The following is a 16670-nucleotide window of genomic DNA, read 5'->3' on the forward strand; positions in this document are numbered from 1 at the left end:
TCTGGGATTTCGGTTATAATTTAGGGGGATATCTGTACATTTACCCAATGGGTATAACAATTTTGTGATATAAGAAAAGGGAAAGAATTTTAAAAATGAAATACTTGTATAATCTTTAATGAGATACCGCCACATGGATTATTTAGTTCAATTGTAGTCATTTTATTCTTTTTTGTTAAATCCTTACGCGCCTACAAAAGATGTATTCACCTTCTTGGACATGACAGCTTTTTAGAGTCACAAAATATCAAAAATAAAAAATTCAGAAGATAATAGAATCCCTGCAAAGTATAAATGTATAATTGAGAATTAATTAATAGGTTAGTGGTATTTGACCATTTTCTCTTTATTGAAAATCTAACAAGAAAAGAACTATGGTACCACACTCATAAATTGAAAAACCTAATTTCATTTATGTCGGTACCTATGGTTGTGACAGGTGATAATTAAAACCTACTTCCTGACTTTCTCCGTCCAACAATAGTTTTGAATTGTTGATTTAACACATACCTTAAGAAATAATGATGTAGTATTACTATATTATCCTTTGATAATATTAAATTTAATGTTTTATGAAGGAAAAATGCAGAAGTACCTTCCAACTTATGCCCGAAATTCTAGACACACTTATACTATACTACGGTCATATTACCCTCCTGAACTTATTTTATAAATAATTTTTTATCCCTTTTCAACCTACGTGACACTAGCTTGGAAAAAAATGTCAACACACGCTGAGCCCACAAGATAGTGCCACGTAGGACGAAAAGGGGTAAAAAATTATTTATAAAATAAGTTCGTGGGGTAATAGGACCTTAGTATAGTATAAGTGTGTCTCTAAGGTTTTAGACATAGGTTGAGGGGATATTTGTGCATTTTCCCTTTTGTGAAATGTATTAGATATTGAATAATATTTAACAAGGATAAAATAGACATGAAAGGTATATTATCTCTTAATTTTCTAAACTGAATAAATATTATCGAACAACTATTTTTAATATAGTAAACACATAAAAATAAATAACAACAATATACTAGTAATCAATAGGGGCGAAGTTAGCGCGTAGAAAGCGAATTTGTCTGAACATCACTATTATCCTATTTCTTTTTCAAAAAAGAAGTTAAAGAGAGAAGTTTAAACAAATCTAGGGCACACATGTTGTACATTTTATTAATTTTTTCCCTTTCTCATGTGTTCTTAAGTTTTAACTATAGGTATTTTGGATTTTCATGGAGAAAAATATTGATTCGATTCCAAGAAACATAAGATGAGTGACTTCCACCGTCCATTGCATTATTTTTCTTTTTTGTCGACGTAATGGAGTGGGGTAGAGTTAAAAGGATTTGGACGAAAAATTATATTATTTATATATATAATTAAAATTATTTTTCATGTATATATAATATATATTGGACCCTTTCAGCTTCGTCCAAACAAATGTACCACAAACCCTATGTAATAGCTTTTATTTCAAATATGTGTTGTAGTACAATAGTGAGGATGATCTACCCTTAACCAGGTCTCATGTTCAACTCCTGAATATAAAGAAAAATCTTGTTGAAAGCAGCACCCCTAGATGACCCTTTCAGTTTGCGATTTGAATTTACTCGGAGCTCCTACGCAGAGGGAGGGTGGAAAAAAAAATTGTACTAATAAAATTGGTAGAAAAGCTTATAAAATTTCCAATGGCCTGATTCTTGCTTAATTTTTTTTGTTGGCAATTGAATTTTTTTTTTAAAAGAAAGATGATTTAGATAATGGATGATGATACCATTCACACTCACAAGTCACAAGACAAAAACACCTATTTCAAATGATGTAAACCAATCAATGGTTTTTTTTCTTATTAATGTGAGAAAAAAAAGGGTCATTTTTTTGTACTGATTAATACAGGTCAACTAAATAATTTAAACAACACTACTGTATGGACTTCTTTTTTTTTTTTTTAAAAAAAAAAGAGAAATTCAAGATTTTCCTAGAAACTCATTTGAGAAATATTTATACTTGTCTGGCAATTTTCAACATAATCTTTAAGACGCTTGAAATGAAATAATGCTAATGTGTTCAAATCTCACTCGCACTATTCAAAAAGAGCTTTTTGTTATACTATTCCTGTGAACGCCCTTTGTGAAATTGCTGACTCCGCCACAATTTGGAACAAGTTGTCCTCAGTATTCACTAATTTAATACTTCTAAGTTAGCTAGCATAGATCAGCAAGTTTTAGAATCCAAAAAAGTTTAAATCTTATTGTTGAAGAAAAGAGATATATAATTAATTCATACATACACATCACATGTCACCTTTGCCACAACATAATGGCCCATGGAGCTCATTAATTGTTCACAACAAGCTAATTGGACTTCAAAAGGCACAAATATTATACCTTGGCCTTTCAGTTTTTGATCAATTGACTCAATAATGAAGATTTAAGTTCAAAAGAAAAATAAGAATCTCAGCCCTCATGTTGAGAGATTAAGACACTAGGTTGATTAATATTAAATACAATTCATGAATTGACACAATTTCTGAGCTCAAAAACTAACAAGAAAATGCTAAGGTCTTTCTAGCATAGGTATCAACTTCAAGTTTAACGAAATCTTTATCGTTCTGCTTAAATAATCAAAAACCCCACAACGGCGAAAAATAATTCTATCTTCTTTGTAAAAAGGATGAAGAGGCTCTCCCTGAAAATAGGGTTGAAACAGGCTACTCCTCATCTGAGTAGTTGAACTTGACGGAGTGTGATTGCAAGTCAATTATCCCTCCTCTGTAACTGCCTCGCTTCTTTTTGGTTTTCTCATGTCGGAAATCCCTGGAAGATAGCATGATAATTAAGCTTTGCCAATTCGACAAAAGTAGAACCTATGCAGACCATCAACACGCTCAAGGTTCTCACTAGAGAGCAGAGCACTTAATAGTTTCAATAACCTCCACGCACCCACCCAACGGAAAAAAGAGAAATACTGTATCATGCCCTTCGTTTAACTACCAAGAAAAGAACTAGTAATCTTTTCATCCCAATTTACGTGTTACTTTGACTGGGCGCAAAGTTAAAAATATGAAGGATGACTTGAATCTTGGGGTCTTAAACTAAAGAAGTGTGCCTTAACTTGCCAGGTAGGATGTTGAAATTGGAAACTTACAAAATACAGAAAGAAGTAATCTTTTTGGGAAAAACAAAAAAAGAAAGAAAGACACTTAAATTGGGACGGAAGGAGTAATACTTAACACAAAGATGAGAAGAGGGGATGGAAGAAGGGAACAATAGTAAAAACGTTGGTGCAAAATGAAATTTCGTGCTACCGAATCTTGATTAGTATACTTGTAAAGACGATTTGTAATTTTTCTAGGCATTGCAGCATTAACAAATGTAAGCAATCTAGTATTTTTCCCTACTTCCCCTTGACATCTGATTTCAGAAATTTATAGTTTACCTCACGTGAGAAGAGCTGTCAACTAGGTAACCTCTATTTATACATTAATTTATCTTTGTCAAGAGTAAATTCAAGTTCGTTAAACTTCTGGATAGAATTAAGAGAAAATATACCTCCCTTTCACCTGGCCCAAAACCTCCTGTGCCTTTGCACCATAGCCAATGTCTGCACCATCCTGCAACAGTCGTACGTGGAGAAGTGGAAAAGTTAGTCGAATGGTATGATGAATACCCAACATATGCTTAATGAGCATAAAAGCGAGAGATGAGAATCTGATCATACCTTTGCCCAATAAGAATTATCTTTAAGTCTATCATCTTTAAACTCTACCTGATCAATTTTCACTCTTTGAAAGGCATTTACGGTTTTTGGCTGCAATAGCAATCAAAATGCATTTTCAGAACATCAGTAATAATATAACAAGCACATTCATAATTCCTCCCAACGACAACCACCATATAAATCATCTTTTTTTTTTGAAACTGACCACCATATAAATCATCTGTTATCCAATGTAACATAGCCACACAAAATTACGCAGGAACGACAGGACATGAAACCAAGTAAAAGAATAGTGTACGACAAGCTGCAATCATCAATTTTAATATGAAAGAACAAAAGAAATACTCTGTTAGGATTACAGGAAAGCTTCCCTCCACCCCTTTCTATAATCAAAGATAAAAAATCCCCATCAGTTTTGCCTCAAATATGAAAAATTCCAATGAAGTTAATTGTGTCGGCAAAAGTGGAAAGCTACCTATGCAGTGGAATGACTGCAAGGCTGGGCCTTAACTAGGTAAACATGACTATGTTTTGTTTCACTGTACTTTTGGCTGTTGTGAGTCTCAAACTTACAGTGGTACGGTTCTCTTCCTCAAGATTGATACTTTCTGTCTTTCTCACTATCTAACTTGAAAAGAGGCAACTAAATATGTCTGGCCTAATATTCCAATTAAACTATATTGTCTGAATAGTCAAAATAGATACTCTCTTTGTTTCAATTTATGTGGCTTGATTCGGAGGAGGGTCAAACTAACTGAAGTTCGGTGTGAATTTAAAAATGGATCATTTTTTTAAGAACATATTGAGAAACTACATGAAAAGTATTATAAGTCACAATAGTTAACAATTCAAAATATTTGAAAAAACTATTGTCAAGAAAATATCCTTTGACTCTCCAAATAATAACTAAGACACATAAATGGTGGAGGATTTAACAAGACTTATCTTTTGTGTTAAAACAAAGGAAAAGAATATGATGAGGAGAATTATGAGCTAAAGTTGATTTAGAAAGAGAGGAAATGAGAGAAACTAAGGGAGAGCTCATATGTTACATGAACAAAAGCTTAAGTTCCTTTCCGCCCAAAACTATGAGGAGATTGTTATCCCTCATTATCCATCTATTAAAATGATAGCTAGCCTCATCCTTCTTCAGAGTTCAGACTGTTCCGTGATTTCTCACAATCTGGTTGAACTAAAATCCTCACAATCTGGACCTTTTTCTTTTCTTTTCTATTAATAAATCCTTGTATCAAATCATATTATGATGTCTCATTATCCATAATCTGCAGCATTAAGTCCATAAACCAATAATAAAAATAATGCCCATTTAATCCTTCCACACAAGGACATATAAATACGCTGCAAATGCCCAAGTTTACATGCTGAAGTCTCAAAGATCAAACAATTGAAATTAACTCAAGCATGCTTCAAGATTATTTATTAAAACTTTACACAAACATGACGGGAAGTAATTTTGAAAGATTTGAGATTATTCTGCAATTAGGAATTCTTTTAGATCAATTTTCCTTTGGTACATAACACACAATTTAAAGAATTGTAATTTGAGAAACTGTCAGGTAATCACCATTTCAAGAGTTGTACTACGACATTAAAATATGAATTACGAACCTCACTTGTTAAAACATTGGTACACATTGACAATGCAAGGCCAAAAAGATAATAGAAAAAGGACGCGAGCATACCTCTGCTGATCCATTAAAGTCTTTCCTTGATGATTTCTGCTTAGCAGAGTTGTTCAACTCATCCTTATTATTACCATTAGAGTTTGCTTCAACAACTTCACCATTTTGTTCAATTCCATTGTCCGTGCAAAGAGCCTTTGTTTCTTCCAAGCCTTCGGTCTTTCTGCGCTTTGATTCTTCGGTTTCAACCCCATCAACTCCCTGATTTGCATTTTCATCAGAAGCTAATCTTTTTCTCTTCTTGGAATCCTTAGAATCAGTAGCTCCACTCTTTTCCTTGGACTTCTTCTTTTTATCCTTTTTAGTTGTTTCCGCAGTAAGATCATTATTATCGTTGTCGATAGGGTCTACACTTTCTGGGTTCTCCTCAGTTTTCTTCTTTTTCTTCTCCTTTTGCTTCTTCAAGGGCAGGTCAGCCTATAATGGAAAAAGAGTATCATCAGCACTCTTCTTATGCTTTAGTTTTTCTCATGATAGCTATCTAAGTCGCTCGTATTTTTTTACATGTGAATTTGATTGCTAACCTTATCAACTGCTAAAACCTCTTGAGCAGCAGCACCATTTTTCATGGATTTATCAACACTTTCAAGATGAGACACATCTGGAACAGCAATATCATTGTCTTCACTTCTCTTTTTCTTCTTTTTCTTGCTAACTTTTTCCTGAGAGTCTGCATCATTGCTACTTATGTTGTTTCCCTTCATGCCGTCTTCACATAGCACTGCACACCAAATTGTGAAAGATAAAATCAAGTTAGAATATCACCTGTAACATCACAAATACAAGCCTCGTGAAAGAAACTAAGTTTTAGATGAATGAAGATATACGATAAATTACTTGGCTCTTTGTCGCCCTTTGATATTGTATCATTATCAGTGCTGCATATTTGAGGAAGGTCAAGTAGCATGAGAGAAGGAACTGGAAAGTAAAATTACTATAAACAACTGCACAGACAAAGTAACATCCCACATACAAGAGATGTCATATTCATTGTGTTGGACACAACTTACCCCCCCCCCCCAAACAAAAAAATAAAATAAAAAAATCTTGCTTGAGAATCATTATAGTTGCGTTGATAAGATTATGCTAGTTAAGAGATTACTTCTCAACATACCTGTTGCTTAGATACTTGCCATATAAATCCTCCAAACTAAGGGAGCAAGACTTCCAACTGTCACCCTGCACCAAAAATTCAAAAAGCAGAAAGACATGAATGACTGTACCAACATCCAAGAATATAGCAAGCTTTATCAATCAAAATGAAGTAATCAACCAGAAAGTACATATGAATTTTCTAACAAACCTGTACACACTAAAGGATCAGTGAGACCTAGCACATTCATCAATCCATGAAACAGAATGCCAGAAGTGATATAAGACGTTAATTCAATAAGAAGAGGTTTCTTCAACATAGTAACACTAACAGAAGTACAGAGACCTTCAATTCTTTCTTTTTTTCTTCTTCATGAAACAAAAACAATTTTCATCTTTGACTATAAAACACTATCATGCAAAATACGATTGAGAACACAATTAACAAGTTACAACAACAAGCTCCTTATTGAACATTTCCATGCCATGGGATAACACATAAGACAAAATCAAAGAAAAAGTGCTCTCTAGTTTATGAGAAAGTCATTGTTTTGGCAACCTCGTAGTTTAACTTATTATTTTCCTAGCCCTTACTTCACATCTCTCTTCCCTCACTTGTTCCTATGAGTTGATAAAACATATTCAGATTCTACCAAGACTTCTCGCCATACACTCAACTTCTTCCAAATAAAACCAACTATCCTCCTTTCCTTTTTTGGTTAGATAAGGGAAACCAACCATCCAACTTAAATCAACAAAATGCAACTCATCAAAGATAAGACATATAGTATAACCAAAGCTCAAAAGTGCAGTTTATACAGCAAACCACAAGCTCGATCGAGCAAACCAGAGTTATATTTTATATCCCTACTTCTCAATTACCCATGAATTATACTCCCTTGCTCCATATTCCTACGACATTGCCACTATTTGATAAGTGTTACTTCTAACTATAAAAATCATGTGACTTGTAATACTTCTCAGAAGCTTTTGAATACATAGATCTTATTGCAAAGTTAGAAATATACAAAACATTAAAAGCCAGAGGGGTAGCTGAAAATGGTAAGCTCCCTCCACCTCCACCTCCACCTCCACCTCAAACCTTAAGGTTACACATTCGAGTCACCAATTGAGTAAAAAGGATGGAACTTCCTAGGCAGAGGCAAAAAAAAGCTTAAATGATTCCATCCATCAGCTCCAAACAACAGTAACAAACACATAACATAACAAGTTCTAAAAATCTTGGATAAAAATCACATTTTTACAAAAGAAAAAAAAAAGGGGGTTATTAAAAAAACAAACCTCAGTTTGAGTTTCTTTGAGAAAATATTTGAGGGTTTTGGAGAAACCATTGAGGTGAAGATAATGAAGTATAGATTGTTGTAAACCAGACTTGTTTTCTTGATTCTGCTCCCTCTTAGCCATAACAAGATTGGATTTTGATGACTCTGCTAGAACTACCTGCCTAGGTTTGAAGGCTAGTAACAGAGCAACAGCTGCTGCTGTTGAGGATGATGAGGTACTAGGGTTTTGCAGCTGTCTGGTTTTTGTTTCTAGCATATATTAAGGAAGGAAGAAAAAGGGTTTTAGGGCAACGGATAAAAATCATTCTTGCCTCGCAAATATAAATATTTGGCTCGAATTATCAAAATACCATCTTTATATTTTTACCTTAGAACACTTAAATTTATGGTTTTAAATTGATCGAACTTATATGTCATTTAAATACATATTTAGTATTTGAATTGATAATTTAATTTTAAGACGGATTAAAATATAAAATAAAAGAAAAGTAACTCACTATCGTAACACTTGTGTTGTGTAGCATTCATGTGATTGAAGTGGACAAAATTTGATGACAAGAGTCGCGAACTACAGTTTGATGAGCAACTAAGGTTGGTGACGTTGTGGTAGATCCACTGATATTGTGATCTCGAAGACAACCCTATCCCCCTACCCCCCCCCCCCACAACTTTTTTAAGATGGGATCGAAAGGTCAAATATTGTTAAAGTTACTATATGGGATCACAGAATTCATTTGACACGTATAATACTTTTGTGAGAAATATTAGATTGTGAGGATTAATGGATTTGAAATGAGACAGTTGTTATGAATATATGTAAACGTTGTCGATAAATTAGTTATGGTTGTGATTTAACTATATCAATATCATAGTGTAAATAGGGTGATAAGTGATATAATAGAATAGGTCGTGTGATATGATAAATAAAGGCTTCATAGGAGTACAATAAGATTGAAGCGAAAAAAAAGAAAGGTTAATTTAAATCGTAAAAAATGATTGTGATTTAATTATATCAATTCCAATTTTTTATTTTATTTTTATTTGATGTATTTAGTTTCCAAAGTAATTAACAAGACATGGTTATTGTCGGTTCATTTTGAAAAATTTGACACAAAGAAATAATAAATCGAATTAGTGCAAAAATAATCTATTAAAGATAGAAACTTAATTAAAAGTATCCAAACACTAAATTTAAAATATTTTATTCAAATAAATTGTCAAAAGTTTTCCTAAACTACATATTCTAATCTCTTATTACTATTTATAACAATAATTTTTATTAATTACAAAACATAGCAAAAATTATATAGTTTTATAACACGTATAAAAAAAAATTACGAAACATATAAAGTACAGATATCGGCTACTATCCCCAGCGTTGTTAGGGCTGAAGTGTCTATTACAGCCGTGTCACCCACACTCCTTTCTCTCTCTTAGGGTATAATTTACTTTCTCTCTCTAACGAATCTGCAATTTTTCCATTCAATTTCAGTTTTCCCCCCATATTTTTGGGTGAAATTTAGGGATTTGGGATTCAGATCGGTGAAATTGAGACATCATGTCGGACAGATTGACACGTATCGCCATCGTTAGCGACGACAAGTGCAAGCCGAAGAAGTGCCGCCAAGAATGCAAGAAGAGCTGCCCAGTTGTTAAAACTGGTATACTCTTCGATTTCCTTATGCTAAATCTTTGTTTTTGGTTTGTTCTGAAAATTTTCAGTGTTTTTTGTGCTAAAAGTTTTCTTTTTTTGGTTTTGTGTATTTTGGGCTATGTATATAACAAGACTCTGTTTTTCTATGTGAATTTATTGGTTAAAGTTGTATCATGTATGTCTTTTTTAACCCCTCTCTAGGAATTCCAAGTTTTACTTCCTTGGTGAGTCGAATGCTCAACCTTAAGGTTAGAGGTTATAGCCAGATGTAGTAGCTATTCTATACAAAATCAAGTAACACAGTTATTATAAACAACCCATTAACACATTCGAGCCATATCGGCAACATGTTAGCTAGGATCGGATCGTTTTTAAACATAAACATATGTCCCTTTCTACTTTTACTCCCTTTTAACGTCCACAAGTTAAACATATAATGGACATATACTATATGAGCTACCCCTCTTGTCTGTATCATGTATATTGCTATTGGTATTTTTACGGGTAAACCAATGGTTTTTTTTCTTCTTGGATGAAGTGTGTATGTTTTTGCTGTTTACCCATTTAATGTTTTGAGCTTTGAATGATTTGAGTAGAAAAGGGGATGTATTTACTACTCTTTGCATATATGATTAAGGAGTATATGATTGATATGAGCTATTGGGCTTAAAAAGTGGAAGTTGATGACTTTTTAAGTAGTATTTCTGACTTAAGTATATATTGTCGTTTGGACTATAGATTTTAGCTTTATGTTTACAATGAATTCAGCCTAGTGGAGCGGACAGTTCTGTTGATATGTTCAGTGAATTCTGAGGTCTTTTGGTATTTTATTGAACCTTTATTCTTGAATTTTGCCTATAGCTATTATTATATCTATAAATGAACAGAAAGTAGATGTCCTACCATGTAGTTTTCTGTGGATAGGCATGCATTACAATTGCCCCTTAATACCAATAAACCTAGAAAAAAGGTAAAAAGAAACAAGGGCGCTGAAAAGCTTCCTCTGTTACTCTGAGGTTGTGCTGGAGTCATTGTTGGGGAAATTAGGATGTGGCAGCGAAGACTTGGTGAATGGATATTCGAGAAGTATATGTGGAGTTCCCATCATGACAAGGTAGCTATGGATGGAATCTCCTTCTTGTTTGTGAGGACGAGGATAAATTGGTTTTTTAACCCCTGATGTGCAGTAGCAGAAATATTAGCTCTCAGGAAAAACAGGAGCAAGAATTTTGGTGTATGGGGTCTTTATAGGTATGCACAAGATCAACCATGGCTATATTGGCGAAATTCCAAATGAATCTACTGTTCCCCATCTATTCATTATTGTGGTAACAGAGTACAAATAGACTATTATGTTGGGTGGTAAACTGTTCTTTATTTTCTTCATTTATTTCATTCTTTCTTGATAATTAAAGTATTAATAGGGGGTGAGGCTCTCTGAGTCAATGTGTTTTGTTGAAGAATAGAACAGAGGAAGCATGTGCCCGTTTAGATTATACCAGCTTATAGTAATCAAGGTTTAGTCCTTGTTCTTACATTTACACTAGGGTCTTTTTAGTTGAATCAAATACTTGTACATCATTTAGGGATGTGTGTAAGATAAGAGAACTTCTGGTCATGGAAAGTTATCTAGAATTTGAATTAAATGGGTCCGAGTGGAGTGGGGTTGCGGAAGACTCATGTAGTCGACCTGTATTTAGGACTGAAGTGTAGTTGTGTTTCAATCCCTGGGATCGAGGTGTAGTTGATTGACCGACAAATCAAATAATCAATTTGTGGAGTATGTAATAACTGATCGTATATCACGGAAATATGTTTGCGTATTTTCATTTTATGGTAACGTTAATATATGTTTTCTTAAGTCAATTAAGCTTTGGTTTTGCAGGTAAGTTATGTATAGAGGTCACTGTAGGGTCGAAGATTGCTTTCATCTCAGAGGAGCTGTGTATTGGATGTGGTATTTGTGTAAAGGTTTGTATATATCACAAATGTGGGGATACATTTTGCTGCAGATTGATCATTCTGCTTGCTGACTGATATTTTATTTGTTAATACAGAAATGCCCATTTGAAGCAATTCAGATCATCAATCTGCCAAAAGATCTAGACAAGGATACAACCCATCGTTATGGTCCCAACACTTTCAAATTGCATAGGTATGTTAAGCTGCAGCTCTTCTGGAGAAGTCTTTTGCTAACCAAATATCTGTTTGTAAAGTTATTTTTGAAACATTGTTGCAGGTTACCTGTCCCTAGGCCAGGACAGGTTCTTGGTCTGGTTGGCACAAATGGTATTGGAAAGTCAACTGCCCTGAAAGTTTTGGCTGGAAAATTGAAACCAAACTTGGGACGCTTCACTGTACTACTCTTTTGCCATCACTAGTCAATTCATGTCTATACTACTTGCTTATGCTTTCTTTAATCTTTCTGTGGCAGAACCCTCCTGATTGGCAAGAGATCTTGACTCACTTTCGAGGATCCGAATTGCAGAACTACTTCACTCGCATTCTGGAAGATAACTTAAAGGTGACTTCTGATTCAGTGTTTCAGCTCTTCTAAATGCGCAGTCTTTGAGTTGGTTTCTTTGCGAGTATCACTCACCTTTGGATATACATAATGCCTCTTGCTCCTTTTAATCGTGGGGTACCTGCGTAATGTTTGAAATAAACAAACATCTACAACACAATGGATTTAGTTGTCTGACTTGGAGGGCATTGTAAATCTCCAGAAAAGGTTTTTCTTTTTCTGTACCATTGTGATTGGTCAAATCATTACTAGTTATTCACCTAACTCTAGGTCCTAACTGTACCTGTTATGATTTTTCATTGTTCCAATGGTAGTACGGCGGTGTCCGTAACTTGTGTAGAATTCTGGAATATCCTTTTTTCTACTAGGGAGCAGCAAGACCACCCGCTACACCTGAATAAAATATTCAGTAGGTCATTGCCGGAATAATAAAGGATGCTCAACTGCTCATGATTGAATGAATCATTCAAAGAATTGTTGAGCAACTTGAATTTTAAAGTTCATCACACCATTCTATAGATAACCTTTTTCTTACTAGTTACCTTATTTTTTTAAAAGAGCTGTCTTTTTTTCTTTACCCGTTATTTGTTGCGTCTAATCACCTTTGCTTTTGACCATATAGTATTTTACTCATTTGTAATTTGAACCTTTTCTTCAAACAGGCAATTATCAAGCCTCAGTATGTTGACCATATTCCAAAGGCAGTTCAAGGAAATGTTGGACAAGTGCTTGACCAAAAAGATGAGAGAGACGTGAAGGAAAAACTCTGTGTTGATCTAGAGCTGAATCAGGTTTTGGATCGTAATGTAGGTGATCTATCTGGTGGAGAGCTTCAGAGGTTTGCTATTGCTGTTGTTGCCATACAAAATGCAGAGATATACATGTTTGATGAGCCTTCGAGTTACCTTGATGTGAAGCAAAGGCTTAAAGCTGCCCAAGTTGTCAGATCCTTGCTTCGACCAAATAGGTTCTAGTCCATTCTCTTCTGACTTTTCAACAATCAAGATTTTTATTTATTAGACCACGTACTGAAATAATCTTCAACGTTTCAGCTATGTCATCGTTGTGGAGCATGATCTTAGTGTGCTTGATTATTTGTCGGATTTCATTTGCTGCTTATATGGAAAGCCCGGTGCATACGGAGTTGTGACCCTACCCTTCTCAGTCAGGGAAGGAATTAATATATTTTTGGCTGGGTTTGTGCCTACAGAAAATCTACGTTTTCGTGACGAGTCTCTTACTTTTAAGGTAGGACTCAGATTTTTTTATTACTCACATGTCATGGCAAAAATATTATCTGAACGATATCATTTTTCCATAGGTTGCTGAGACCCCACAAGAGGCTGCTGAGGAAATTGAATCATATGCACGTTACAGATATCCTACCATGACTAAGACTCAGGGTAATTTCAAGCTTAAGGTTTCTGAGGGTGAATTTACTGATTCACAGATTGTTGTGATGCTTGGTGAGAATGGGACTGGGAAGACTACCTTCATTCGTATGCTGGTATGTTTGCTTCACAAATATGTCATGTCTGAAATTTCTGCTGTTTCCAGTCTTCTGTGTTATAAAGACTCTTCCACTTGTGTTTCTGTGTACTGCAGGCTGGTCTATTAAAGCCTGACGTGGTGGAAGGATCTGATATTGAGATGCCAGAGTTCAATGTTTCATACAAGCCCCAGAAAATTAGTCCAAAATTTCAATCCACCGTGAGACATTTGCTACATCAAAAAATACGTGATTCTTATCAACACCCCCAGTTTTGTTCAGATGTGATGAAGCCTCTCCAAATTGAGCAATTGATGGACCAAGAAGTTGTGAATCTTTCTGGTGGTGAGTTGCAAAGAGTTGCCTTAGCCCTGTGCCTTGGAAAGGTAATTCTCTCCCATTCTGTAGAACTGCTGCTTTGGTTGTTTTATACATTGATCTGGTAGATGTCTTGGTCCAATCAAACAGTCCTTTTTTTTTTGAAGAAGAACTGGTAATGTTGTATTGCTCAGCATTAAGGTATGCGAGGAGACCTCCAAAAAGGTGGCAACCAGCTAAAACAAGAAAGTAATTATAGTAATCCTAAAAGATCTACTAACTGTTCAACATTTGTGCACAATGTTCTGTACACCAAAAGTAGAAAACTGCAGTAGTCTTCCTTCTTTTTTCTTTTTTGGCTCTATATGACAGATATTGGGCCTCCTTTCCGTTGGTATTTCTTTTTTTTTCTTCTCTTCATTTTACTTTATTGTATCCTACTTTTGCGGAATGGCCTTGCAAATATTAGCAATCAGGCCCTAATTTGGATGTTTTGGATATATTAGAGGTGGAACTGTAACAGCCTTGTCAATGTGTTTTTCTCTATTTTGCAGTACCTTCTTGGTACTCTATTAATGAATTTCCTCAAGTTACAAAAAAAGGTTAGATCTTATTGCAATGTAACGGTATCTGATCCAAGAATGTGAATGGTCTCTCCATCTGTTTTTTTGATGTTCTAACATTTTTTTAGGTTTGTTGTTTTTATTTCTTCCCTAGTCTAGGGTGTCATGCTGAGTGTTTTGCCAAGTTAATTGACAAAACCAGCTAGAAATTTCTATTTGCGTCGTGGGTTGCGTTGGCTAGTTAATATCCGTATTGCATCTTGCTGCTTCTCTGCCTCCATTTTGTTATTTATAAAAAAGTCTAATCATATGCTTTAATATCATTAAATATCTGTGTTTCTTACTGCACAGTTATAATTATGTTGCTAAAAATATGTTTTTATCACGTTACTCTAAAGACATTTAGATAGGGGTACTATTTATAGTGAAGTGTAGATGAAGAGGAAAGTTTGTCTGCAATAGCAGCATATGAAGACTATTGCACTCATCTTTCTTACTCTAATGATGTAATTATAAATTGTAACCTAACTTACTCACTTAACTCTGTGCAGCCCGCTGATATATATCTGATCGATGAGCCAAGTGCCTATCTTGATTCTGAGCAGCGTATTGTAGCTTCTAAAGTCATCAAGAGATTCATTCTTCACGCGAAGAAGACTGCATTTGTTGTAGAGCATGACTTTATAATGGCAACTTACCTGGCAGATAGAGTCATTGTATATGAGGGGACGCCTTCCATAGATTGTGTTGCAAATGCACCTCAATCACTGTTGACTGGAATGAACTTATTTTTATCAGTAAGCCTTCTGCATATATCTTGCCTCATTACTTGAAAGTTCTCTTGCTAAGATATTCGTTACTCCAAGATTCATCTCGTCGTGTAGCTCATATTTTCTCAATCAAAACAACTGTTGTTTAGACTAGTGCATTAGCTTTAATATTCTGATATGTTGATTGGATTTGTGTTCTTATTGATGTGTGTGCTATCCAAATTGTGTGCAGCATCTGAACATTACGTTTCGAAGGGACCCAACTAATTACCGTCCAAGGATCAACAAACTAGAATCAACCAAGGATAGGGAGCAGAAGTCAGCTGGATCTTACTATTATTTGGATGATTAACCAGAACAGGTTGTGCATCCATGATCCTTGCTTACCTCTTTTAATTGGCACCTTGATGTTAACAGAAGCTCCACTCTTCCTTAGGTGCTAATTGATGATCACGAGCAGCCTCTGGGCATTTTTATACCATAGACGTCTGACGTGATTATTAAGAGGTTGACGTCTGAGCACACAGATGATTGGAATATCGCCTTTTGTTTCGTCGTTGATTTAGTAATTATTACTGGTATTATGTACTCATAAGTGTAGTTTTATTCACCAATTTTGACAGCAGATGGAGTAGTTGATTTCCATTTTGTATGTTTTATCTTTGGCACATGAATGAGGTGTTTGATTGGGTTGATGAAAAACTGGATTGACATTTATGCAGTAAGCCACTCTTTATTTTTTAATCTCTCATTGGGCTAAGTTGTTTAAGCGTTTGGTGGTTGTTCAAGAGCTTTTTATTTTTATGATAACGTTAGTTGGTTTTTCTCCAAAAAACAAATTTCTGTCATAACTAAAGGTGTACATAAATCGGGTTGGTTCGGGTTTTTTCAAAAAATTGAATCATTTGATTCTGACTTACTCAGGTATCTGATTCATTATTAGGAGTTACATGCAACAATAGAAATTGATTGAATCGACTTCTAGATAGAGTTGGAGATTCCTTTTTTGCATCACATCTTAAGTATATTATAATATTTTGGTGCGTTTAGATACGTCTATTTACATGGATCTCAGTATACATGTGGTTAAATTTGTTCTAGATACATTGTATCCAAATGGATTAATATGTATTTGAGAAATAACAAATCTCGCTCGACTCTTCGCTTCTCTCCCATCTTGCACTCCACTCTCCTTTGTATCTAGTATTCCAGATATATGTAAATAACACGAGATACATACATGTATAGTATCCCAGATATATGCAAATAACACGAGATAGATACATATACATGTATCTAGTGTGATTCACGTATATGTTATGAGATATATAACAAAATCTCGTTCACCTCCCTGGCTATCTTGCTCACGTCTCTTTCTATTTTAGTGTTTATGGTAGCATACATACATGTATATCTTTTTCAGTATATGTTAAAAAAAAACCATGATTAGTGGTATGATTCGTAATATTTTAGAAATTTATAGCATATATGAGAGTGAAGTATGTTTAATCAGGGTGTATGCAACATGGGGTCAC

The 16670-nt window shown here is 34.6% G+C and overlaps 2 protein-coding genes across 3 annotated transcripts; one reads left to right on the forward strand and one right to left on the reverse strand.

Annotated features, from left to right (window-relative positions):
* Positions 1 to 2356: 2356 nt before the first annotated feature.
* Positions 2357 to 8155, reverse strand: LOC107026597 (suppressor protein SRP40). The gene is made up of 8 exons (XM_015227632.2): positions 7816 to 8155; positions 6536 to 6600; positions 6259 to 6299; positions 5946 to 6142; positions 5422 to 5838; positions 3719 to 3808; positions 3550 to 3611; positions 2357 to 2814 (listed from the first exon to the last, which is right to left on the reverse strand). Exons 1-8 carry the CDS (start codon positions 8071 to 8073, stop codon positions 2709 to 2711), a joined length of 1236 nt encoding a protein of 411 aa, XP_015083118.1. The 5' UTR covers positions 8074 to 8155; the 3' UTR covers positions 2357 to 2708.
* Positions 8156 to 9127: 972 nt separating this feature from the next.
* On the forward strand, positions 9128 to 15879 carry LOC107025982 (ABC transporter E family member 2). 2 transcript variants are annotated; one of them, XM_015226800.2, is made up of 12 exons: positions 9128 to 9478; positions 11357 to 11442; positions 11529 to 11626; positions 11711 to 11828; positions 11906 to 11995; positions 12658 to 12962; positions 13048 to 13243; positions 13317 to 13502; positions 13601 to 13870; positions 14917 to 15162; positions 15368 to 15496; positions 15572 to 15879. In XM_015226800.2, the coding sequence occupies exons 1-11, from the start codon at positions 9376 to 9378 to the stop codon at positions 15485 to 15487; spliced, it is 1818 nt and encodes a 605-aa protein (XP_015082286.1). In that variant the 5' UTR covers positions 9128 to 9375; the 3' UTR covers positions 15488 to 15496; positions 15572 to 15879. The 2 variants fall into 2 exon arrangements, with proteins under 2 accessions (XP_015082286.1, XP_027774174.1); XM_027918373.1 differs by having other exon boundaries at positions 9171 to 9255; positions 9341 to 9478; positions 15368 to 15879.
* Positions 15880 to 16670: the final 791 nt, after the last annotated feature.

The sequence above is a fragment of the Solanum pennellii genome, chromosome 7 (assembly GCF_001406875.1).
Source record: "Solanum pennellii chromosome 7, SPENNV200".
In the NCBI taxonomy this organism is placed as follows: domain Eukaryota; kingdom Viridiplantae; phylum Streptophyta; class Magnoliopsida; order Solanales; family Solanaceae; genus Solanum; species Solanum pennellii.